Source organism: Macaca nemestrina, chromosome 3 (genome assembly GCF_043159975.1).
Source record: "Macaca nemestrina isolate mMacNem1 chromosome 3, mMacNem.hap1, whole genome shotgun sequence".
NCBI lineage: Eukaryota > Metazoa > Chordata > Mammalia > Primates > Cercopithecidae > Macaca > Macaca nemestrina.
This window is the reverse complement of record NC_092127.1, coordinates 118,885,496-118,909,053: the sequence shown is the minus strand read 5'-3', so window position 1 is coordinate 118,909,053 and position 23,558 is coordinate 118,885,496. Positions and strand designations below refer to the sequence as shown.

At 39.0% G+C, this 23,558-nt stretch overlaps 1 protein-coding gene across 11 annotated transcripts in view; it reads right to left on the bottom strand.

Annotated features, from left to right (window-relative positions):
• Window positions 1-18,477: 18,477 nt before the first annotated feature.
• Window positions 18,478-23,558, bottom strand: part of LOC105463632 (exocyst complex component 1) — a 53,001-nt gene continuing 47,920 nt past the window's right edge. For all 11 annotated transcript variants that reach the window (XM_071093384.1, XM_071093386.1, XM_071093390.1 and 8 more), the window contains 2 exons: window positions 20,920-21,114; window positions 18,478-19,150 (listed from right to left, as the gene is read on the bottom strand). In XM_071093384.1, coding sequence (XP_070949485.1) covers window positions 18,998-19,150; window positions 20,920-21,114 — 348 coding nt within the window. In that variant the 3' untranslated portion in view covers window positions 18,478-18,997. The remainder of the gene's footprint in view (window positions 19,151-20,919; window positions 21,115-23,558) is intronic.

Here is a 23,558-nt window from a genome sequence, read left to right as displayed (position 1 = left end):
GTTTGGTTGCACAATTTTATTTTGAAGATCAGAAATTGAATATTAATTCTGTCTCTTTGCATTGCATGTAAATTGCTTAAAAGAGTGACGGGGACACAGTAAGTGACAAATGTTGTTACTGTATAACAAATTAGTTAATCTCCTTCTGAGGCTGGTTAGTGTCTTGGGCCCACTAAGAAAAATATGTTCCAGCAAAAGCAAAAGAGAAAAATCATATTAATAATTTCTGAGATATCAACCTCATTAATATTTACATTTTACCATATTTCAAAATTATCAACTCATATATGCTAGGAGAGAAATTCAAACAATATACAAGTGTTGTGATTGCAAAGTAAAAGTCCTTGCTTAACTTTGTGATTTTTATTTTTTGAGATAGAGTCTCGCTCTGTTGCCCAGGCTGAAGTGCAGTGGTGGGATCTCGGCTTGCTGCAACCTCTGCCTCCTAGGCTCAAGCGATTTTTATGCCTCAGCCTCCCGAGTAGCTGGGATTACAGGCGTGCACCACCACACCTCGCTAATTTTTGCATTGTTAGTAGAGATGGGGTTTCGCCATGTTGGCCAGGCTGGTCTTGAACTCCTGACCTCAAGTGATCAGCCTGCCTCAGCCTCCCAAAGTGCTAGGATTACAGGTGTGAGCCACCATGCTTGGCCCCTCACTTAACTTTGAACATTTTCCCTTTTCTGGCCCCCATTTTACTCTTTTCCTTAAAGATGAAGACTAAATATTTTGGTTGAATTTTTTCACTCATCCATCTCCTCCATTATGCTATGAGTTTTTGAAGTAAGTAACCTAAAGCGGTAGTTCCATAAGCCATCAATAAATGTTTGATGAATGAATAAATTATTGAATAGTTACTGGACACAATTATCAAGTAATACAGAGTAAATTAAGTATCTTTAAAAAAAAATGCTGTTATATAAACTTGCTGGGATGCCTAGTTATTTTTTTAGCTTTCTTGATAGGATTATATCTGATTAAAATTGTTTAAATAGAACAGAGATTAAATTGTGAGGGTTTATTTTTAATTTTATTTATTTATTTATTTTAGGGGATAGGGTCTTGCTCTGTCACCCAGGCTGGCGTGCAGTGGCACAATCACAGCTCATTGCAGCCTTGATTTCTCCAGCTCAAGTGTTCCTCCCACCTTAGCTTCTTGAGTAGCTGGGACCACAGGCGCCTGCCGCCAAGCCTGGCTAATTAAACAATTTTTTTTTTTGGTAGAAATGAGGTCTTATTGTGCTGCCCAGGCTGATCTTGAACTCCTGGGCTCAAGCAATCCTCCTGCCTCAGCCTCCTAAAGTGCTAGGATTACAGGTGTGAGCCACTGTGCCTGGTCTAATGAGGCTTTATTTACAGGTTCCTTTTAATTGCTTCCTATAAAAGTGCTTCATATATAAGTGACCTTACACTGAGTAATAGAATGAAGATAGATGATGACAAGGCATTTTATCATGACTTTCCTGTTTTCGTGTGACTGATACCATAGCAGGAATGTTCAAAGCTTTCATGTCTTATTTTATTTTTGATGTGTCATAAGGCATAGCCAATACAGCTCTGCTCTCTAATGTGATAGAGTAACATGGAATGCAGTGGTGATTGATCAATTGGATTTGTCAGTGTCTTAAAGAGTAGTACTATGATTCTTTTTTAAATTAAAGAAGACATAACTGATTGACAAGCTGATTAAAATGGTGATGAGACAGGCCAATCCAGTGAACCGATTGTTGGCATAGACATAAGAAACAGGACCCAGTTTATGTCTAGTTTCCAGGATTGGTGAGCAGGGCTCTTTCCAAGGTCGTTTTGGAGTGTTCTAAACCAATTTCTTGGAGGGTTGGTTGAAGATAAAAGCCCTTCTTCTCTGCTGTGTCTCAAGCGGGCAGGTAGCAAATGTCTTTGCTTGGTGACCGGGCCAGGGAAGCACAGCTCAAGTCAGACAAGCCAGGGTTGGAATTGTGGCTGCATTACTTGTTAGCCATGTGACTTGGAAAACTGCTTACATGGGCAGCTGACCTCCCTTAGTGTGCTTGTTGTGAAAATTAAACCAGACAATACATTCTGACTGCAGTGCTTGGTACACAGTGCTCTGGGATAATCACAAATGACTATCCATTTGGAAACAAGGCTCTGTTTCTAACCAGTATATGTTTGGGTTGCTACATATGGGAAGGAGCAAATCTTCACTTCCTGCTTCCACATCCACGGTCATCTAAACCAGCTCAAAAAATCTAAACCAACTGTCGTCCTTTTCCCCTTCGCTATCTCGGAGGTGGAGCAGGGAGGCTATGGTGTGGCAGCTACAGTGGTAGCAGTGGTGGAAGCCGTGGATTGCAGCAGTAGTGATGTCATCTTGAAGCCAAAAGTTCAGTGAAGGCCCTTTGACTTCTGGCCCTCCAGCACTTCCACTGATTTTGTAAGCACATAATTTCATGAATTTATTATTATTATTATTATTTATTATTATTATTATTGAGACAGAGTCTTTCTCTGTCAGCCAGGCTGGAGTGGAGCAGCATGATCACAGCTCACTGCAACCCTGACTTCCTGGGCTCAAGCAATCCTCCCATCTCAGCCTCCTGAGTAGCTGGTATTACAGACGGGCACCACCACACCCGTCATTGTTTTTTTTTTTTTTTTTTTTTGTATTTTTAGTAGAGATGGAGTTTTGCCATGTTGCCCAGGCTGGTCTCAAACTCCTGTGCTTAAGCAATCTGCCTGCCTCAGCCTCCCAAAGTGCTGGGATTACAGGTGTGAGCCACCTTGCCCAGCATAAATTCTTCAAATACCTAGAATGCTTTTGATCTTCACTGAACTCTGACAGACACACGTGCTCAAGGTCATTTAAATAAAATCCTGGCTTTGACCCTGGGTACCAATCTGGGTTACTACTGTTCTTTTCTTTGTTTTTTGTTTCTTTTTTTTTTTTTTTGAGACAGAGTCTTATTATGTCACCAGGCTGGAGAGAAGTGGTGTGATCTCGGCTCACTGCAACCTCTGACTCCCTGGTTCAAGCGATTCTCTTGCCTCAGCCTCCTGAGTAGCTGGGATTACAGGCACGTGTCACCACGCCCAGCTAATTTTTGTATTTTTAGTAGCCATGGGGTTCACCATGTTGGCCAGGATGGTCTCCATCTCCTGACCTCATGAGCCACCCACCTCAGCCTCCCAAAGTGCTGGCAAAACTGTTCTTTTCTTCACGATCAAGCTTCTGGGAAGAGTGGTTCCTTAATACCTAAAGCTTCCTAAGCACCTTTGCACTTAATTCTACCACTATCAGGCTTTCTCTCTGCTACTGAAGCACTGATATGCCTTGACCAAGGTCAGCAATGACCAACCAAATGCCAATTTTAGTGGATTCTTTCCATCCTTGTCTTATTTAACCACTATTAGACACTGTGGATCACACCTTTCTTTCTGGAACATGCTCTTCTCTTGGTCCCTGTAACACAATCTCTCCCGACTACCTCTTACATCTTTGGCCACTCTTGTTCAACCTCCATTGTGAGCTCCTTATCCTCTCTAAATTTTGGCACTCCCCAGAGTTCCAGCTTCAGAGCTCTTGTCTTCTGAGTATAATACTCTGAGCAATCCAATAGACTTCTGTGAATTCTGCTACTGTCGCTATGGCAATGGCTCTCAAATCTCTACCCCTCTGCTGTATACAAATCCTTCATGCTCTGGGCACTGTAGACTCTCTCCTCTCTACCCCTCTGCCTCCAAATATGTCGAATTTTGAAAACGTCTTGCCAGGTGCTTTCATTCTCCCATGCCTTAACTTACATGGCTCTTTCTCCCTTGTTATTTCTCCCTCACACCCAAATTTTCCTTAACTATAAAAACACTTGCTTGTTAGACAGTGTTTTCTTAGATACAACGCCAAGAGCATAAGCTGACAAAAGAAAAAATAGATGAATTGGGCTCCGTCAAAACTAAAATATTTTATGCTACAAACAGTAACATCAAAAAAGTGAAAACCTTTTCTGCAGAATAGGAAAAATTTTCTGCAAATTATATATCTGAAGAGGGACTTAAATTCAGGATATGCTGAAGAAGAATGCTGACAACTTGATAATAAAGAAATAATCCAATTTTAAAATGGGCAAACGATTTAAATACACATTTCTCTAAAGAAGATATACAAATGGCCAAAAAGCACATCAAAAGATACTCATCATCATTATTCATCAGAAATGGATAAATCATCCATATGGATAAATCATAATGAAAAGCTACTGCACACCTACTAAAATGGCTATAATCCAAAAGACAGGTAATAACAAGTATTGGCAAGGATGTGGAGAAATCGAAACTCTCACACATGGCTGCTGGAAATGTAAAATAGTATAGCCACTTTGGAAAACAGTTTGACAGTTCCACAAAAAGTTAAACATAGACTTACCATATGACCCACCAATTCTTCTCCCAGATATATACTCAGGAGAAATAAAAGAGTGCTTCCACACAAAAATGTACTCAAATGTTTACAGCAGCATAATTCACAATAGCTAAAAGGCAAAAACAATCCAAATTTCTATCAACTGGTGGGATGAATAAAGTATATGTCCATCAAATGAAATATTACTTGGCAATAAAATGGAGTGAAGCTCTTGATACATGCCACAACATGGATGAACCTTGAAAATATAATGTTAAGTGAAAGAAGTCAATCAGAAAAGACTACCTATTGTATGATTCCAGTTGTTCATACAAAATATCTAAAATAGGTGAATCTATTTACAAAGAAAGTAGGTTTGTGGTTGCTAGGGGTTGGAGGGAAATGGAGGGTGACTGCTAGTGGGTATGGGGTTTCTTTCTGGGGTGATAAAATATGTTCTAGAGTTAGTAGTGATGGTTGCACAACTCTGCAAATACATTAAAAGCCATTGATTGTAAAGGTTACATTTGGTATTTAAGTTGTATGATATGTGAATTATATAGCTCAGCAAAGTTGTTTTTAAAAAATCTCAGCTGGGTACAATGGCTCATGCCTGTAATCCCAATACTTTGGGAAGCTGAAATGAGACAATCACTTGAGCCCAGAAGTTTGAGACCAGCCCATCTCTAGAAAAAAAAAAAGGAAAAAAAAGCCAGGCATGGTGGTGTGCATCTGTAGTCCCAGCTGCTCAGGAGACTGAGGCAGGAGGATCACTTAAGCCCAGGAGGTTGAAGCTGCAGTAAGCCAAGATCATGCCACTATACTCAGCTTTGGCAACAGAGGGAGACCCTGTCAAAAAAAAGAAAAAACAACTCAGTAGCTTGTCTTTTAAGGCTCAGAATAAACACCATCCCTTCTTGTTCACTCAGTTTCTCCCTGAGCAAGTATGTGCTGCACACCTACTCTGAGCCAGGCCTCGTTGTTCTAGGAAACTATTGAAAGGTGTGGTAGGTGGAATTTTCCAAAGCTAGCTGCCGCAGTGTATATCCCATCCACATGCTCTTTTTACAAAGTGACTGACACTCTTCATTGAGAGGTAGAGTCTGTGTTCCCTGAATTCGAGGGTAGGCAAGTGGCATATCACTTCTCTGACCAATCAAATATGGCAGAAGTGAGGCGATGTGACTTTTGCAGGTAGGTCATAATCTCTGTGTGTGTATGTGTGTGTATGAGTGTGTGTGTGTGTTTCTCTCTCCTCTAATACCTTCCCTTGGAACCTAGCCACCATGCCGTAAGAAAGCACAAAGTCTTCATAGAGAAACCATCTGGAGGGGCCTGAAGCTTCCAGCCAACAGCCAGTCCTGCAAGAGGAGTGTTCAGATGATTTCAGTCCCAACCTGAGTTGCATCAGCTGAGCTTTCAGACATCATGGAGCAAAGACAAAGCCATCTCTGCTGGGCCTGAATCCTCGTCCACAGAATCCATGAGCAAAACAAAATGGCTGTTTCCCCCCATTGCAGTTTGGGGTAATTTGTTACACAGCTATAATAACTGTGAACAAAAGGGTATAAACAAGGAAATTTGTATGATCTGTTAATATTTTAAAATGCCATTTTGACTCCTATGAGAAGAATGGATTATATGGAGTAGCAGAAAAAAAAGTATCAAGGCTCCCTAAAATCTCCCAGCTAGAATCCATTCCTCCAACTTATTGTGCATACTTCTAGAATATCACCTTTAAATGGATTATACTTATGGGCCTACACCTCTCTCAGAATCTTAAACTTTAGAGGATATTTTTTTCTCTCTAGGAAAGCTAAAGTAGATCTTGTTTGAAAAATCCTGAAAGGCTTCCTTATGAAAAGAAATTGGCTGGGCGCGGTGGCTCATGCCTGTAATCCCAGCACTTTGGGAGGCTGAGGCGGGGGCCGATCACTTGAGGTCAGGAGTTTGAGACCAGATGACCAACATGGTGAAACCCTGTCTCTACTAAAAATAAAAAAATTAGCTGGGCTTGGTGGCGGGCGACTGTAATCCCAGCTACTCCGGAGGCTGAAGCAGGAGGATTGCTTGAACCCAGGAGGCAGCGGTTGCAGTGAGCCAAGGTCACGCCATTGCAGTCCAGCCTGGGCAATAAGAGCAAAACTCTGTCTCCAAAAAACAAAAACAAAAAAAGTTGTTAAAATAGTTGCCTTCTTAGTCATGTTTGGCCAAATATAAAAGGAACAGAGGCTTTATGATTTCAGAAAGGCAGCAAACTAATAAAAATCCACTTCTTAATTGTCAGGTGATACTGTGGCCTGGGTGAAGACATTGTACCCTCTGTGTGTAAAAGTGCTAAGAAGGCTTACCAAATGGGTTATTACAAGGCTAATGAAATAACTTTGGCACACTGTTAAAGACTTTGTGAATAATTAAAGCTTCACAAAGACCTTGATGAGATTCCCTCTATCCTCAGAAAATGTTTGTGTGTGTGACGGTGTAGGGGTGGGTTGGGGGTTGGATAGGAGGCAGCAAGAGAAATGAATTCCTTTCTAGTGTTATCCTTTTCTTGGACCAAGGATGTTGTACAATTTCATCCATTCACCCTGGATATTTGAGCTTGAGTTCCCAATCATTGCCAAGAAACACACCATTGATTCATTTATTTTCATTTTTAAAATTTAAATTATTTACTTATTTATTTTTGAGATAGGGTCTTGCTGTGTTGCCCCGGCTGGAGTGCAGTGGCACAGACATGGCTTCCTGCAGCTTCAACCTCTTGGGCTCAAGTGATCCTCCCACCTCAATCTCCCAAGTAGCTGGGGCTACAGGCATGCACCACAATGCCCAGCTAATTTTTAAATTTTTTTGTAGAGACAGGGGTCTCACTATGTTGCCTAGGCTGGTCTCAAACTCCTGGGCTCAAGTAATCCTCCTGCCTTGGCTTCCCAAAGTGCTGGGATTACAGGCATGAGCCACAGTGCCTGATTCATTTCTTTTTAAAATTGATTATATATTAGTACGTGCTAAGCATTTACAAGCATCATCTGATTTAATGCTTACAGTGAACCTATCATATGAGTATTAATCCTTACGTTTTACAAATAAAGAGACAGAGGCACAAAGAGGTTAACGGTTAACTTACCTGAATAAAATTATATAGCCAGACAGAGCCAGGATTTAAGCCCAAGTTCTCTCTGACTTAGAGCCTGAGCCCTTAACTCGATGCTATACTGCTATTGATCTTTCATAGATGCTGCCCAGTGGATGGGCAACAGTAACTCAAAGACACATAACCCTTTTCCTTTATAAAATCTTCCTTGACTTTATCAGACCATAGATATATCTAGCTCCTTTGAGCTATTGCAACACCTGCTATCTGTGCCGTTTGTTTGGCATCTGTGATTTACTGTATTGTCTTACATAGTTTATTTATTTTGTGTACATACATGCTTTATGCTTGTATCAACTGGAGATCTTTGGTTGCAAGCTACAGAAATTGGCTTCAGCTAACTTAAGTGCTTCCTACCACTCGTGCACCCTAGCATGGAAGAACTTTGGGTAATTCACAGAATAAAGGAAAACAGAACCACCTGACCTTGAGGTGGGATAGAAACCAGGAGAACTCTTGGGGGTCTTTATAGAATAAACTTATGGGCAGTCTCTCTTAGTATGACCACAGGAAGGATTTAACTCCAACTGCTTTCATTCCACCCAGTGTCACATTGCTCAAGATCCCGATTCCTGGTAGAGAAGCAGAGTGTCCGCCTGGTCCAGTTAGTTTAGTCATATGCCCAATCCTTGTTGCAAGTGGAACGGTGGTGGATATTCCCACCAGGATCCAGCATGATTCTACGGTGATATAGAATGAGAGACAGTTTGACTTATTTATAGAATAAATTGATAGATTTTTAACTTTCTGTTGAAAATCAATATAATTTTTCAGACAGAAAAATAAACTATGTGTATATGTCCAAAGACTAGACAGCAAGAAATTATTTAAAAGACAAGGAATTCTGAGAAGAAGCAGAAAAATCAGAATGCTTAGAATGGTGCCCTAGGGAGAGGCACATCGTTCAGGCTTCATCAATAAAAGTCAGAGCCTCCTCCTCTCTTCTACTTGGAGTCCTGTTCACTGTGATACATTTCATGGTTTGATCAATCTTACAGCAGATTACTCCTCCTGAATAAATAAATATGGACATGAATTTTTATGAGCACAGGATAGATGTAGTACATTTATAGCTATCATTAATTTAAAGAAAATTTGGTTTATAAATTTCAAGGACAGTTATTATAAGTAAATTTTAATACTATTTTAAGATTAGTTTTATTCATATTAAATTTAAGGCTTCCAAGCTCTCTTAGGAAAGTATGCGGTATTTTGGATTAAATGTATTCTTCCAGCACTTTAAAATCCTTTTAGTAAGTTCTCCTGGCCTACATGCTATAATATTGACTGGTCAATGCTGACCTTGAAGATGTTGAAGAGCAATAGACATTGGTTTGGTTGCCACTTGGCAAAGCCTGGGGGATAAACTAAAAAGAACTGTTGGCCCACACAAACTATCCAAGGGCTAAATGTCTCTCTTAAAATATAGCAAATGCCAGGTATGTTAAATTCAAATGAAACAACATAAAATCTCTCCCAAATAACCCTCGAACTTTTCTGCGCCTATAACGATGTGTCATGTACAAGACACAAAGGTATCGTGATTGTGCTTCTCAAGACCAAAAGATGTTAAATAACTTGCCTAATGTCACCCAGTAAATGAGTGTAAAAGTTTGGGCAAGAATTTACTTATCATATATAATCCATTACTCAATGAAACTTATATAGGACCCCCTAATGCTTAAAAGCAACATCTAGATAACGCTTAAAGAAATTTTAGCCTGGTGTTCTAACATTTTAAATGACAGCGCCCACACTCTACTATTTATATACACACTATTTTTACATATTTGCTGTGAATGCACACATATCATTCAGCGGTCTACATTTTTCTTTGATCCCTCAGTATAAAACCTCCTACCCTTCCCCTCATTGGCACAAGAAACCAAACTAATACCTCACATTTCAGAATGCTCACCAGAGGATTTGTACGTTCATCCAGTAAGGTTTTTAGTTCATCTTTTCTTCCCAAACAAGGACATAGCTTCTGTTCTCTATTAGCCCTAAAGCACGAATGGCACATCACTTTAAAATAATGTGCTGGTTCATTCAACACAGAAACAACTCATTACTACTCATGAGTAGTAAAATCAGGCTTATAAAACCATTAATGAAACAAAATACTGTTCTAATCTACAATAGTGTCTGATACCACATTTCACCTTCTCATTTTAATTGCAAATGGCTAGAGCGAGGCTACTGTTGAATATTCTTTTGCATTTCATAGAATGCCTCTAGGGAAAAAAAAACCAAAAAACCAAATCACTATGCAGTTATAGGTCTCATACTTTGAGTTGTATGTGGAGATTCTAAAGTGTAATTTTTGAATAACAAGATTTTAAAGTATGATTACTATGCTTAGGAAAATCCTGAGGTAGTATGTATGTATGTATGTATGGATTGAGACAGGGTCTCACTCTGTCACCCAGGCTGGAGTGCAGTGGCGTGATCACAGCTCACTGCAGCCTCCATGTCCTGGGCTCAAGCGATCCTCCACCTCAGCCTCTTGAGTAGCTGGGATTATAGGTGTGCACCACCACACCCGGCTAATTCTTTTTTATTTTTTGTAGAGACAAGTTTCCAGTATGTTGCCTAGGCTGGTCTTGAACTCTTGGGCTCAAATATCTTCCTGCCTTAGCCTCCTAAAGTGTTGGGATTACAGGGCGAGCCACTGCTCTCAGTCAGAGATTCTTATTTGGCTGAAGTGGGTTGCAGATATCAGTATTTTTTAACATTTCCCCAGTGGTTTTTAATATGCAGCAGATTGGAATCCAATGCTTTGTGCTAATTTTGATTCTTCACCTTAGTCTGGGCATGTTCCTACCTTATAAAAAGCAGAGTTCTCCAGAAGGTGGAGTTTGCAGTGAGCCGAGATAGCGCCACTGCACTCCAGCCTGGGTAACAGAGCAAGAGTGAAAAAAAAGCAGCGTTCTATTAGCAAGGAAGAGCAGGCAGTCCCCACAGCCCACAGTGTCTAGCAGAGGGCCTTACAGAAGTAGATCTAGAAAATCCTCTTCCCAAAAAGAGCATGTCTAAATTCTATAGGAGATAACGTTCTCTTAGTTCCCTTCATGAACTTAATTCAATCCACAGGCAGAGCTTGAATTGATACTACAGTGTGTGCAGGATCCTGTATTAAATGCTGTATGAAGTAAGAATTAGAGGCAGAGCACAATTTTCTTTACTTTGTGGGCCAACTTCCTGGTAACAACTCATTCACTCAGACCCTAGCGTGAGTATGTCTTCAACATATAGTTACTGAGCTCTTGCAGCAAGGTACTGGGCTCAAGCAGGGAACAAAGTGAGCAGAGCCTCCACACAATTGGAACTGACATTGGAGAGTATGGCTGTGCTTTAGACACTGAAGGCAGTATAAAGAAATAGGAGTTACCGTTTCATCTTTCCGTGAATTAACAATGACCTGTTCACTTTTTGTCTTTTTTTTTTTTTTTTTCCCTGAGACAGGGTCCTGCTCTGTCGCCCAGGCTGGAGTACAGTGGTGCCATCTCAGCTCACTGCAACCTCCACCTCCCAAGCTCAAGTGATCCTCTCACCTCAGCCTCCTGAGTAGTTGTGACTACAGGCGTGAGCCATAATTTTTGTATTTTTTGTAGATACGGGGTTTTGCCATGTTGCCCGGGTTGGTCTTAAACTCCTGAGCTCAAAGTGATCCACCTGCCTCAGCCTCCCAAAGTGTTGGGCTTACAGGCATGAGCCACGGCACCCAGCTCACTTTTTGTCTTTTTAAGCTTAATGTTTAGGCTAGGTGCTGTAGCTTATGCCTGTCAGTAGGCTGGGTTCTGTGGCTTTTGCCTGTCATCCCAGCACTTTGGGAGGCTGAGGTGGAAGGATCTCTTGTGACCAGGAGTCCAAGACTAGCCTGGGCAACATGGTGAGACCTCGTCTCTACAAAAAATTGTTAAAAATTGCCACGTGTGGTGGTGGTGCATCTGTAGTCCTAGCTACTCAGGAGGCTGAGGTGGGAGGATCGCTTGAGACCAGGAGGTTGAGGCTGCAGTGAGCCATGATTGTGCTACTGCACTCCAGCCTGGGAAACACAGCGAGAACTTGCCTCAAAACAAAATCCCCCAAGTCCCCAAAGTGTAACATTTATTAAGTACTTACAAGTGCTAGATAGATACTAGTAAACAGAAGAGTCTTGATCCAAATTATAAACCTTGTAGTCTAAGTGTGGGAGGCAAGATACTGAAGAAATAAAGAGACAAATAAATATATTTCAAATTCTGGTAAGTGCTACGAAGGAAAAGAATAGGCTCTTATGTGGGAATTACGGGGCAACATAATTTAAATTAAAGGATGACAGGAAAAGCTGTTTAAAATTCAATGGAGACAAGTATAAAATTCAGATCAGAAGAGATTCTTCAATTTAACTTCTTCACTACCCTCTCTTCTAGCCAATTAAACAAAATATGTAACTTTTAGAAAGACCCATCATCTTGTATGTGAGATCCAGATATGCAAGTGAGGTTTTGACTGAGATGCTGAACGTGGAGACGCCATTCTCACAAGACCATTGGGCAAGCAATATGCTCACAGGCTGCCGTTGCTTTGTCTTGCTTATTGTATTCTTCATTGCCTCCTAGAACTCCCTTTTGAAACTGCCCTGTAAACTTTATAAAATTAACCGGGGAAGGAGAGAGGGGAGAAAGGAAAATAAACCAAGCTTGCAGCATTTTCAGCATTAACCATGAGGTCAGCTTGCTCTCTGGCTTGCTTCTTCATGGTTGTTTGGTGCCTAGTGTCCTAGAATCACGTAGACCCTAGATTACCATTTTCCTTAATTGCTCTATAGATAACAACTTACACATTGTGAAATGTCAGTTTTCCCTTGGAAATAGTCCTTCAGGTCCTGCACACGGATCACACTACTGACTCAGCTGGTCTGAAGGCCCCCCATGAGGAATTGACTCACCAAAGAATGTAGTTTTCACGTCCTGATGGATCCAGCCCCCTTGTCTGACCCCAATTTTCCAACCCTTCGCTCTCCATGATCTCCTTAAAAATTCCAGCCTAGAACTTCTCTGGGAGATGGATTTGAGGGTCTCCTCACATCTTCTTGCTCGGCACCTGCAATAATTAATTAATTAAAAAAAAAAATAGAGACAGGGTCTTTCTTGCTCTGTCACCCAGGCTGGAATGCAGTGGTGCAATCACAGTTCACTGCAGCCTCAAACTCCTGGGCTCAAGTGATCCTCCTGTCTCAGCCTCCCTAGTAGCTGGGACTATAGGTGCCTACCACCATGCACAGCTTATTTAAAAAAAATTTGTAGAGACGGAGCCTCACCATGGTGTCCAAACTGGTTTCAAATTCCTGGGCTCAAGGAATCCTCCCACCTTGCCCTCCCAAAATGTGGAAATTATAGGCATGAGCCGCTGTGCCCAGACACTGTGTGTGGCATCTCTGCTATCTCTGTTAATTGGTCTGTTACTGCAGCAGGCATATGAGCCTATTGATCCTATAACACTTTCTCCATCTGTATTCATATATTCCTCTTCCCCGTTCCATCTATCCCACTGCCTTTTGACTTTCTTCCCCCACCCTCTTTCTCTTTTTAAAAAATTTTCCATAAGTTATTGGGGTAGAGGTGGTGTCTGATTACATGAGTAAGTTCTTTAGTGGTGATTTGTGAGATTTTGGTGCACCCATCACCCGAGCAGTATACGCTGCACTGTATTTGTAGTCTTTTATCCCTCACCCCCCTTCCACTCTTCCCCCCAAGTCCCCAAAGTCCATTGTATCATTCTTATGCCTTTGCATCCTCATAGCTTAGCTCCCACGTGTCAGTGAGAACATACAATGTTTTCTTTTCCATTCCTGAGTTACTTCACTTAGAATAATAGTCTCCAATCTCATCTAGGTCACTGCAAATGCTGTTAATTCATTCCTTCTTATGGTTGACTAATATTCCTTGGTATATACATGTATCACAGTTTCTTTATCCAGTCATTGATTTAGGTTGGTTCCACAGTTTTGCAGTTGTGAATTGTACTGCTATGCACATGCGTATGCAAGTATCTTTTTTGAATAATGACTTGTTTTCCTCTGTGCAGATACCAGTAGTGGGATTGCTGGATCAAATGGTAGTTCTACTTTTAGTTCTCCCCATCCTCTCTTGATAATAGGAATTACTCCTTAATGTGCTTAGGAGTATATTCACTCAGGTATTTAGATAAGTGAGCATTATAACACAGTACCACCAAATGTAACAACCGGGAACCCCTTTTTAAAACACAAGCTTATCAACTGTCTCTCAAGGGAGAAAAAACTAATAATCCTTACCTGTTCAGAGGCACAAATGATGTAACTTTACACTTTAAAGCTTTGCAACTCAAACTGCAGGGGCTATGGAACAGCAGCATTGATGCTACTTGGGAGCTTGTGAGAAATGTAGAATCTTGAGCCACACAAAACCTATTGAATCAGAATATGCATTTCAACAAGATCCCCAGTTGTTTAATAAATACAATGAGAAACATTGAGGTAGAGGATCCCAAAGCAGATAGCCATGAGAATTAATAATCTTTCTTTGACACCATTGATATTACACATTTAACTTTCCTAGAAAAGCTATTTTTACTTAGTGCTTTCTCATCTACAAGTATTCTCTAAGTTATGATTTTCAATAGTTTGTTTAAAAGTTCTATGCTCCTCTCGTTATCACATCTAGCAAATAATAATATAGAACTTTAAGGTTTATAAAACTATAACTAATGGGAGTTATTCACCAGCTTTTAAGTGAGAGCCATATCACCTCATTAAAATTAACCATTGCCTGCTAACGAGGATACCAGTGTTTTGTCCTTAGAGGTGATATATATTTATATCTGTGCCATCCCTGATATCAGCAGAGAAAAGGAAGTGTTTGGCACTTTGAGAGGGAGTATGGCGTTGTGTGGAATATCAGCTCTGTTAATGCCTGGCTTGGACCTTGATCAAGGCACTAAAATCTCCTTTGGCCCCAGATCTTATCTATAAATGTCTAGGTTTTATTATCTATCAGTAAAGATATATGCATATCCACATATATGAATTTGATTTTAAATATTTAAATCAAGTATTGAATTGATATAAAATAAAATTTATGACTGGGCATGATGGCTCACGCCTGTAATCCCAGCACTTTGGGAGGCTGAAGTGGGCAGATAGCTTGAGGCCAGGAGTCTGAGACCAGCTTGGGCAACATAGCAAAACCCCTTCTTTACAAAAAAAAAAAAAAAAAAAATTAGCAGGGCATGGTGGCATGCATCTGTAGTCACAGCTACTTGGGAGGCTGAGGTGGGAGGATTGTTTGGGCCCAGGAGGTTGAGGCTGCAGCAAGCTGTGATCGTGCCCCTGTACTCCAGCTTGGGTGACAGAGCAAGACCCTGTCTCAAAAAAAAATAAAATAAAATAAAGTATATGTAGGATATAAAGTATCAGGATACAATAAAATCTGTATATGCACTGTCCAGTTTAAGAATATTCTAATATCCCTTTAAAATCCTTTATGTCCCTGCCAGACACCATCCCCTTCCTTTCCTGCTCCTCCAATCACTCCAGAATTTTATCATTCTCTTTTCTTTGGTTTTACATTTGTAATCCCAAGCCACATATTATTTAATCTTAAAGGTTTTTGAACTTTTATATTAATAGGATCATACTGCATGTATTCTTTTGTGATTTACTTTTTTCATCTGACATTATTTTCCTGTCATTAATCTACATTCTTTGTATAGCAAAAATGTACTCTCATTTTTGTTACTGTATTGGTATTCTATTGAATGACTATATACCTCAATCTATCCACTCTACTATTATGGACATATGGGTTGTTTGCAGTTTTTTGTTATTACAAACAAAAGTACTGATGGGAACTTTCATTAGACTTTGTATTAGTTTGGTGCAAAAGTTATCGCAGTTTTTGCCATTACTTTTAATAGCAATGACTTTTGGACCAACCTATGTATTATTAATTCATAATACATGAGTTTCTTTGTGGCAGTGGTTCTCAATCCTTAGAGTAACAGAATTAATGGGAAGCTTTTAAAAACCGTGGATGCTTGGGCCCCACTCTGGACCAATTGAAATGTAATGTCTGGAGGTGGGGCCCAGGCACCTGTATTTGTAAGCACATAGGTTATTCTAATGTGTAAAGCAGGAAAGTAAGGGACATATCTGGCAGGGACATAAGGGATTTTAAGATCTGTCCTTTGGGGCACACACCTAAGACTGGAATTACTGAGTCATAGGTGACACACATCTTTACTAGATAATGTCAAATGGTTTAAGTGATTGTAGAAGCATTTGTGTTTTGATGGCTTCACATCCTTCTGAATTCACATTTCCTTGATAACAAATAAAGGTGAACACTTCATACGCTTGTTAGCCATTCTGCTTCCTTCTTCTGTGAAATGCCTTTGTAAGTTTTTTGGGTTTTTTTTGTTCTACGGTTTTTTTTTAAAACTGATTTTTGGGAGCTTAAAAATAGGCTTTGGATGCTGATTGTTTTGTGATGTGTTGCAGTTCTATTCTCTCAATTTGTGGATTGTTATTTCACTTTCATCAAAATAGTGTAAGTTCTTATTTTTAATATAGTCAAATCTATTAATTTTTTTCCAATTTGTGATTTTGTGTCTTTTTAAACAAACTCCTTCTCTGTCCTGAGGCAAAAAAGATATTTTCTTACACTGTCTTTGAAAAGTTCTATAGTTTTTGCCTTTCACATTTGGGTATTCAGTGTCAGGCCTCTGAGCCCAAGCTAAGCCATCATATCCCCTGTGACCTGCACGTATACATCCAGATGGCCTGAAGCAACTGAAGATCCACAGAAGTGAAAATAGCCTTAACTGATGACATTCCACCATTGTGATTTGTTTCTGCCCCACCTTAACTGATCAATGTACTTTGTAATCTCCCCCACCCTTCAGAAGGTTCTTTGTAATTCTCCCCACCTTTGAGAATGTACTTTGCGAGATCCACCCACTGCCCGCAAAATATTGCTCTTAACTCCACTGCCTATCCCCAAACCTATAAGAACTAATGATAATCCCACCACCCTTTGCTGACCCTTTTTCAGACTCAGCCCACCTGCACCAACCTTGTTGCTCACACAAAGCCTGTCTGGTGGTCTCTTCACACAGACGCATGAGGCATTCAGTCCACATGGAATTCATTTTGTGTGTGGTGTGAGAAAGGTGTTCCATTTTCACCTTTTCTCTTACGGACTACCAAATGTCTCAGTACCATTTATTCCAAGTCTATCATTTCCTCACTGACTTGCCACGCCACATGGGTAATAGAGAGTCCATATTTTTATGGTTCTGTTTCTGGGCTCTCAGTTTTGTTCCACTGGTCTATTTATTTATCTTCGTACCAATAAAATGCTGCTTTAATTATAATTCTTGATAAGGAAACTCCTTCCACCTTCCAAGGGGAGTATTGGCTATTGGTCTTTTGATCTTTCATATAAATGTTAGAATCAGCTTGTCAAGTCCTACAGAAACAAAACCAAACCAAGACAGTTGTGATTTTGACTGGAACTGTGCTGAATCTTTAAACTTGAAAATAACTGCCAGCTGGCACAGTGTCTCACACCTGTAATACTAGAGCTTTGGGAGGCTGAGGCAGAAGGATCACTTTAACCCAGGAGTTTGAGATCAGCCTGAGCAACACAGTGAGACCCCATTTCTACAAAAAATAAAATTAGCCAGATGTGGTGGTGTGCATCTGTAGTCTCAGCTACTTGGGAGGCTGAGGCAGAAGGATCACTTGAACCCAGGAGTTTGAGATCAGCCTGAGCAACATAGTGAGACACCCATTTCTACAAAAATTAGCCAGATGTGGTGGTGCGCATCTGTAGTCTCAGCTACTTGGGAGGCTGAGGTGGGAGGATCACTTGAGCCCAGGAGATAGAGGCTGCCGTACGCTATCATCACACCACTGCACTCCAGCCTGGGTAACAGAGCTGAGATCCTCTCTCAATTAAAAAAAGACAAAAAAAACAAAAAAAACCAAAAAGAACTGCCATTTCTACTTCAGTATGTGTGTCCTCATCTGGAAACATTAAATACTTCACTTATTTTGGTCTTCTTTAATATCTTTCAGTAGTTACAATTTCTCCGTAAAGGTCTTATACATCTTGTATTAGCTTGGGCTGCCAAACAATTTATTTTCTGATTTGGAGGCTAGAAGTCTGAGATCACAGTGCCAGCATGGTCAGGTTCTGGTGAGGGCTCTCTTCCTGGTTTGCAGACAGTTGTCTTCTCATTGTGCCCTCCCACGGCAGAGGGAGAGTGAGGTCTGGTGTCTCTTCCTCTTCTTACAAGGTCTTTGAGTCTATTGGATCAAGGTTTCTACCCTTCTGACCTCATTTAAACTTAATGGTCTCCTTAAAGACCCTATCTCTAATATAGCCACATGGGGGGTTAGGGCATCAATATAAAATTTTAGTGGGGACACAATTCAGGACATAGCACATCTTTTGTTATAGTCCCAAATACTAAACAGGTTCAATATTATTATTTTTCTTATTATTTTTTTAAGTGACAGTGTCTTGCTATGTTGCCCAGGATGGAGTACAGTGGCACAATCACAACTCACTCAAACTCTTGGGCTGCAGCAATCCTCCTGCCTCAGCTTCTCAAGTGGCTTAGATTATACACATGTGCCACCACAAAAAAATTGTTTTTCTATGGAGTCAGGGTCTCACTGTGTTGCCCAGGCTAGTCTCAAATTCCTGGCTTCAATCAGTCCTCCCTCCTTGGCCTCCTAGAGTGCTGGAATTACAGGCATAAGCCACTGCACCCAGCTTACTTTACTTATTATTAAACTTTTAAGTGTTTTGTGGTATATAAACTTACAATTAATTTTTGTATGTGGATTTTGTAAGAACTTGCTTTAATACAGAAGATAGCATATAATAGACCTAAAAATATTATCAAATGTCAATTTTGAAAATTTATTTCACATTTATTACTACAGTCACATAATCCTCAAAAATCTAACTTTACAAATGATCACATGAGCCCTCTTCTCCATATACACATTTGTTAGTGTGAAAAAAACAATTTTGTACAGTATTTTAGTAGTTACATGATTAGCAAGCAACAGAGAAGCAGTGAAAGCTGAAGAACTCCAAATGCGCTGCACACAGGACAACCACTGAAACACAAGCAGCTAGGCAATAAAGGAAAATTTCCCATCCAGTCATTGAGAAATGCTAAAGGCATTTTAGGATGACATAAATGCTTAAGTCAGTATGCAACCTGTAGGGCAAATAAAACTGCTATATAGGTTGGTAATTTTACATTTAAACATTTGTAGTATGGTACTACCCATTTATCTAACATTTAATAATACATAAAATTTTAAGTCTGGGTTCTCAAAACAGTTGCTTGGTATTTTGGTATAGTGTCTGGTATACTCAAATGCTTCATTCATTTATCTTTTCTTCTTTCCCAAGGTTTAGTGGGACTGTGCAATGCTGGAACAATAATCCAGAATGTCCTGAATAGTGAATTCCATTGTAACACCAGATCCAGGATAACAGCGAGCTATCAAACCTTCAAAGTGCTTATACTGGCGTATAAATTCATCTTGCATGGAGTGCCACACAACCTATTATTAAAAAAAAATTCATTAGGCTATGAATGGAAATAATATGTAATCTAGTATGCGGAAATAATGCCAAGGCATATTCTAAGAATCTGGGTAGTATAGTAGCTAAGAACATGCATTCTGGAACCAGAATCCTAGTTACTTTTACCAACAAGATTTGTGACCTTCAGTATATGACATCACTGCTCTACGCCTCAAGTTCCTCATCTATAAACCAAGATAATAATAAGACCTTCCTCATAATGCTGTGAGAATTAAATAAGAAATGTACATAAAGTGCTTAGAACTGTGTTTGACACAAGTAAGCACTCATGACATTTTAGCTATTATCTCATACACTCCAATATGCAACACAGATATGGATATGCACAATTATGTATAGAACTAAGACTAGTGATTATATAAAATATAATGCTTTAATTTCATTTCCTATAAAATTTAAAATTTTCTTTATCTAAAATTGTTGATGCAAAACATTGCTTGATGCCTTGGAGGACAGCAAAATGAGTCAGACCCATTATCTGCAATCATGTGATTTACAGTGTAACAGTGGAGATTAATATGTAGACAACTATCAAGACACAATGTGATACACATATTGACATAATGGCTTAACTGAAGCTCACTCTTTATCAGCACAGTACAAAGCACTTTATGAATATATTAGAGTACTAAGTCTCACGATGACCTGGTGAGGGTGGGTATTATGATCATCTTCCCTATTTGACAGCTGAGGGAATGTATTCTTCCAAGGTTTTTTCATGTAAACCCTAAATCTCATAAATCCTAAATTCCTGTCAACTTGAGACCAATCACTATTCCCTAAGCAGTATTATGCTTTTTATTTTTCGTCGTTTAGCTCATATTATTTCTTTCTAGAATGCTACTCCCTGTATCCCCATTTTGCCTGTTAAAATACATCTGACTTTCAGAGGTTAAAACAAACAATGCAATATCCCTTAGGAAGTCTTCCATGATGGTGAAATCAGAATTACTCTCACTCATATCTGGGCCTTTCAATATGGTTTACAAAGAATAATGGCCTAATTTGGTCTTTAAATTTAGCTCTACTACCCATTAGTTATGGGAGCTTGGTCCTATTACTCCAACTCTCTAAGCCTCTAAGCTCATTTTCTTTCTTGTTTTTTTTTTTTTTTTTGAGACATGGCCTCACTCTGTTGCCTAGGCTGGAGTGCAGTGATATGATCATAGTTCACTGGAGCCTCAATCTCCTGGGCTCAAGTGATCCTCCTGCCTCAGCTTCCCAAGTAGTTGGGACTACAGGCACATGACACCATGCCCAGCTAATTGTTTTAATTTTTAGTAGAGACAAGGTCTTGCTATGTTGCCCAATACAGTGGCTACTATACAAGAGAGGTATCACTTCCACTTTTCGAAATAAGGGAACTAAGGCTCACAGAGGTTAAGTAACTTCCCAAAGTCACGCAGCTTAATCTGGAGCCAGATTATGAACCCATTTCTAATTCCAAGCACTCAACCAACCAACCAACCAACCAACCAACCAACCAACCAAAGAAAAACAAACTTAATGCTTCACCATAATAAAGTAGAAATATGAAATAAGCAGAAATAGCCATATATTCTTATATAAGTAGTATTCCTTTCTTCCTCACAATTCATTAATCTGGTCTGTACTTTAATGGAACTCACGTCCTGCTCTAGATCTATAGCATTTCTAGAAAAATATTTAAAGAAAAGCAATATATATAAGGATCCTCAAGCCAGACGGTCAAAAGAACTCAGCATACCTGAAGTAAGTTCTCTTCTTCACATAAATGTTTATCAACCTTCTTGTAGAGGTTATCTAGACCTTTTTTTACTTCCTTTCCAGGGTACTCCTTAATGACTTTACGAAGTTCTTGCTTGTTAAATGCAAGTTGGTAACTTACTTCCTCCTCCCTTATGCCCTGTGCCACACGAGCTTCAACACCGTCAAAGAAATGCTTCAAGGAAATGAAAAGAAACAATGGCTAAGACCTGTTTTTATTATTACTTACATTTTAAAAAATCTGTTTACAAAGTAGTGTATAATCACCATGCAAAAATCAGTGTGTGAAAGTATAAACAATAAAATAACAATCACCTTATTCACATACTTCTGAGACGAGCATTGGTAACACTGTAGAGTTCCTTCTAATCTTTTGATGTGTGAATACATACATGAGATTATATTTCATACGTCACATTCTACATTTAATATTGTTTTTTGCTGAATATAAATTTTAATGGCTGCATAATATTTCATACTATGACTAAACCACAATTATTATTCATTCCTCTAGTACTAGATACTTATCCCACTCCCCCGTCTTTTTTTGGACTTGCCAGATCTAGTGGGACTTTAGAAAATTTACTATATTTGTCATAATTTTTTTTTGTATATAAGTATTTACCCACCTTACTGATTAAATTTCCAGAACTATAATTACTCTATTGAAGAGCGTAACTTTAAGTATTTGAAAGATTCTTCAGTATATATACAAACTCCTTGCCAGGAAAGCTCAATCAATTTATATTTCTGTCAACAGTGTATGAGGTTGCTACTTCACTATACTACCATAAGCATTATGACAATTTAAAACAATGGTTGTCAGAGTGAAAAAAGTTTGTCATTTTATTTTATAATTCTTTGCCTATAAATAAGGCTAACCTGCTTTCATATATTTAGTAGTGATTCAGGCCCCTTGCCCCATTTATAAATTGAGGTCTTAGTGCTTTTCTTATTGATTTTAATAAATCTTTTATATTAAATATACTGACTCTGTTATATTGTTATAAATATTATTCCCAGGTCTTCTTTTATATATATATATATACTTTTATTGACTGGCATGCCTGTATTTGAGCACGATACAAAGAATTAATACTGACAAACCCCATTCCCTCTCATTACTTTTTTCTAAAATTTTCTTAGTGATTATTTATTCATTAAATTATCATTCTTTGACAAGTTATTCTTAGTGCTTTAAAACTTTTGTTGTTACATAAGCTCTTAATTGGTAGACAGGAAATACATTGTTTTTCGGTATATTTGCCTTGAATCCTGTCACTTAATCAACACCAGTAATTTCAACATATCATATACAGGCAGTGATAATCTTGTCTCTCTTCTCCATATCTCCTGTTTATGTTTCAGGTCTTGTTGAACTGCCTAGCACTTCAACAACAATGCTAAATAATAAATGATCTAACAATATTTCTGCTTTACATTGATTTCAGAGGGAATGTCTCTAACGTTGCAGTTAAGTATCATGTAAGCTTTAGGCCTGAGACAGATCTTTTATCCAATTAAAGGAATATTTGTCTGTTCTTAAGTTTTATAAGGAATTAGTTCTGCATTTGATTAAATGCCTTTCAAGTATTTCTCTGAATTGCTGATAGTAGATACATATTCTTTTTTTTTTGAGACTGAGTCTTGCTCTGTAGCCCAGGCTGCAGTGCAGCGGCGTGATCTCGGCTTACTGTACTCACTGCCTCCCAGGTTCAAGTGATTCTCCTGCCTCAGCCTCCTGAGTAGCTGGGACTACAGGTGCACGCCACCACGCCCGGTTACTTTTTTAAAAATATTTTTAGTAGAGACGGGGTTTCACTGTGTTAGCCAGGATGGTCTCGATCTTCTGACCTCGTGATCTACCTGCCTTGGCCTCCCAAAGTGCTGGGATTACAGGTGTGAGTCACTGTGCTATTTTACTCTAACTTCAAGTTAAGAACTTATAAAAGATAACTAATTATATTGTAGACAAAGTTAGTTAAAAAGGTTCATTTAAGCTTTCACTATGTCGTAAAGTTCCCTAAAATCATCATTTCTTAACTTTAATTAACAGACTTGCTCTGGGAAATGACTCAAGTAAGGAAAGAAAAAGAAGGGAAAGAAAAGTAAAAGGCAATGTAGAAAGCAATTTTTGGTTTTTCTTTTATCTTGATAATATTTCTGAAATTTCCACCTAGACATTGCTAACTTGGTCATTTATAAAGTAAGAAATGGGAAAGAATAATGGCAAAGCCTAATCTAGGTTCATCCCCCAGCTTGTAATTTATAAGCTATTATAATGTTGGGCAAGTTTTTTTTACTTTCAGTTTCTTCATTTGTGAAATGGGGATAATATTATCTTAGCTTACACATCATTGTTTATAAGAATTAAAAGAAATAATGCATATGTAATAGAATAATATTAGCAAAATTATCATTAAAATATAATAGATAAATAATGTATAAAAATAATGTACAGAAAGAAGAAATAAAATATATAGCATCTAGCAGTGTCTGGCTCACTGGCAGCTTCAATAACTGACTCCCCTTTGCACCAACACATGAGAAAATTTAAGATAAATGTCTGCAGGTTATTCATATGCAAACTTATGTGTATAGGTTCAAAAGTAGGAAAAA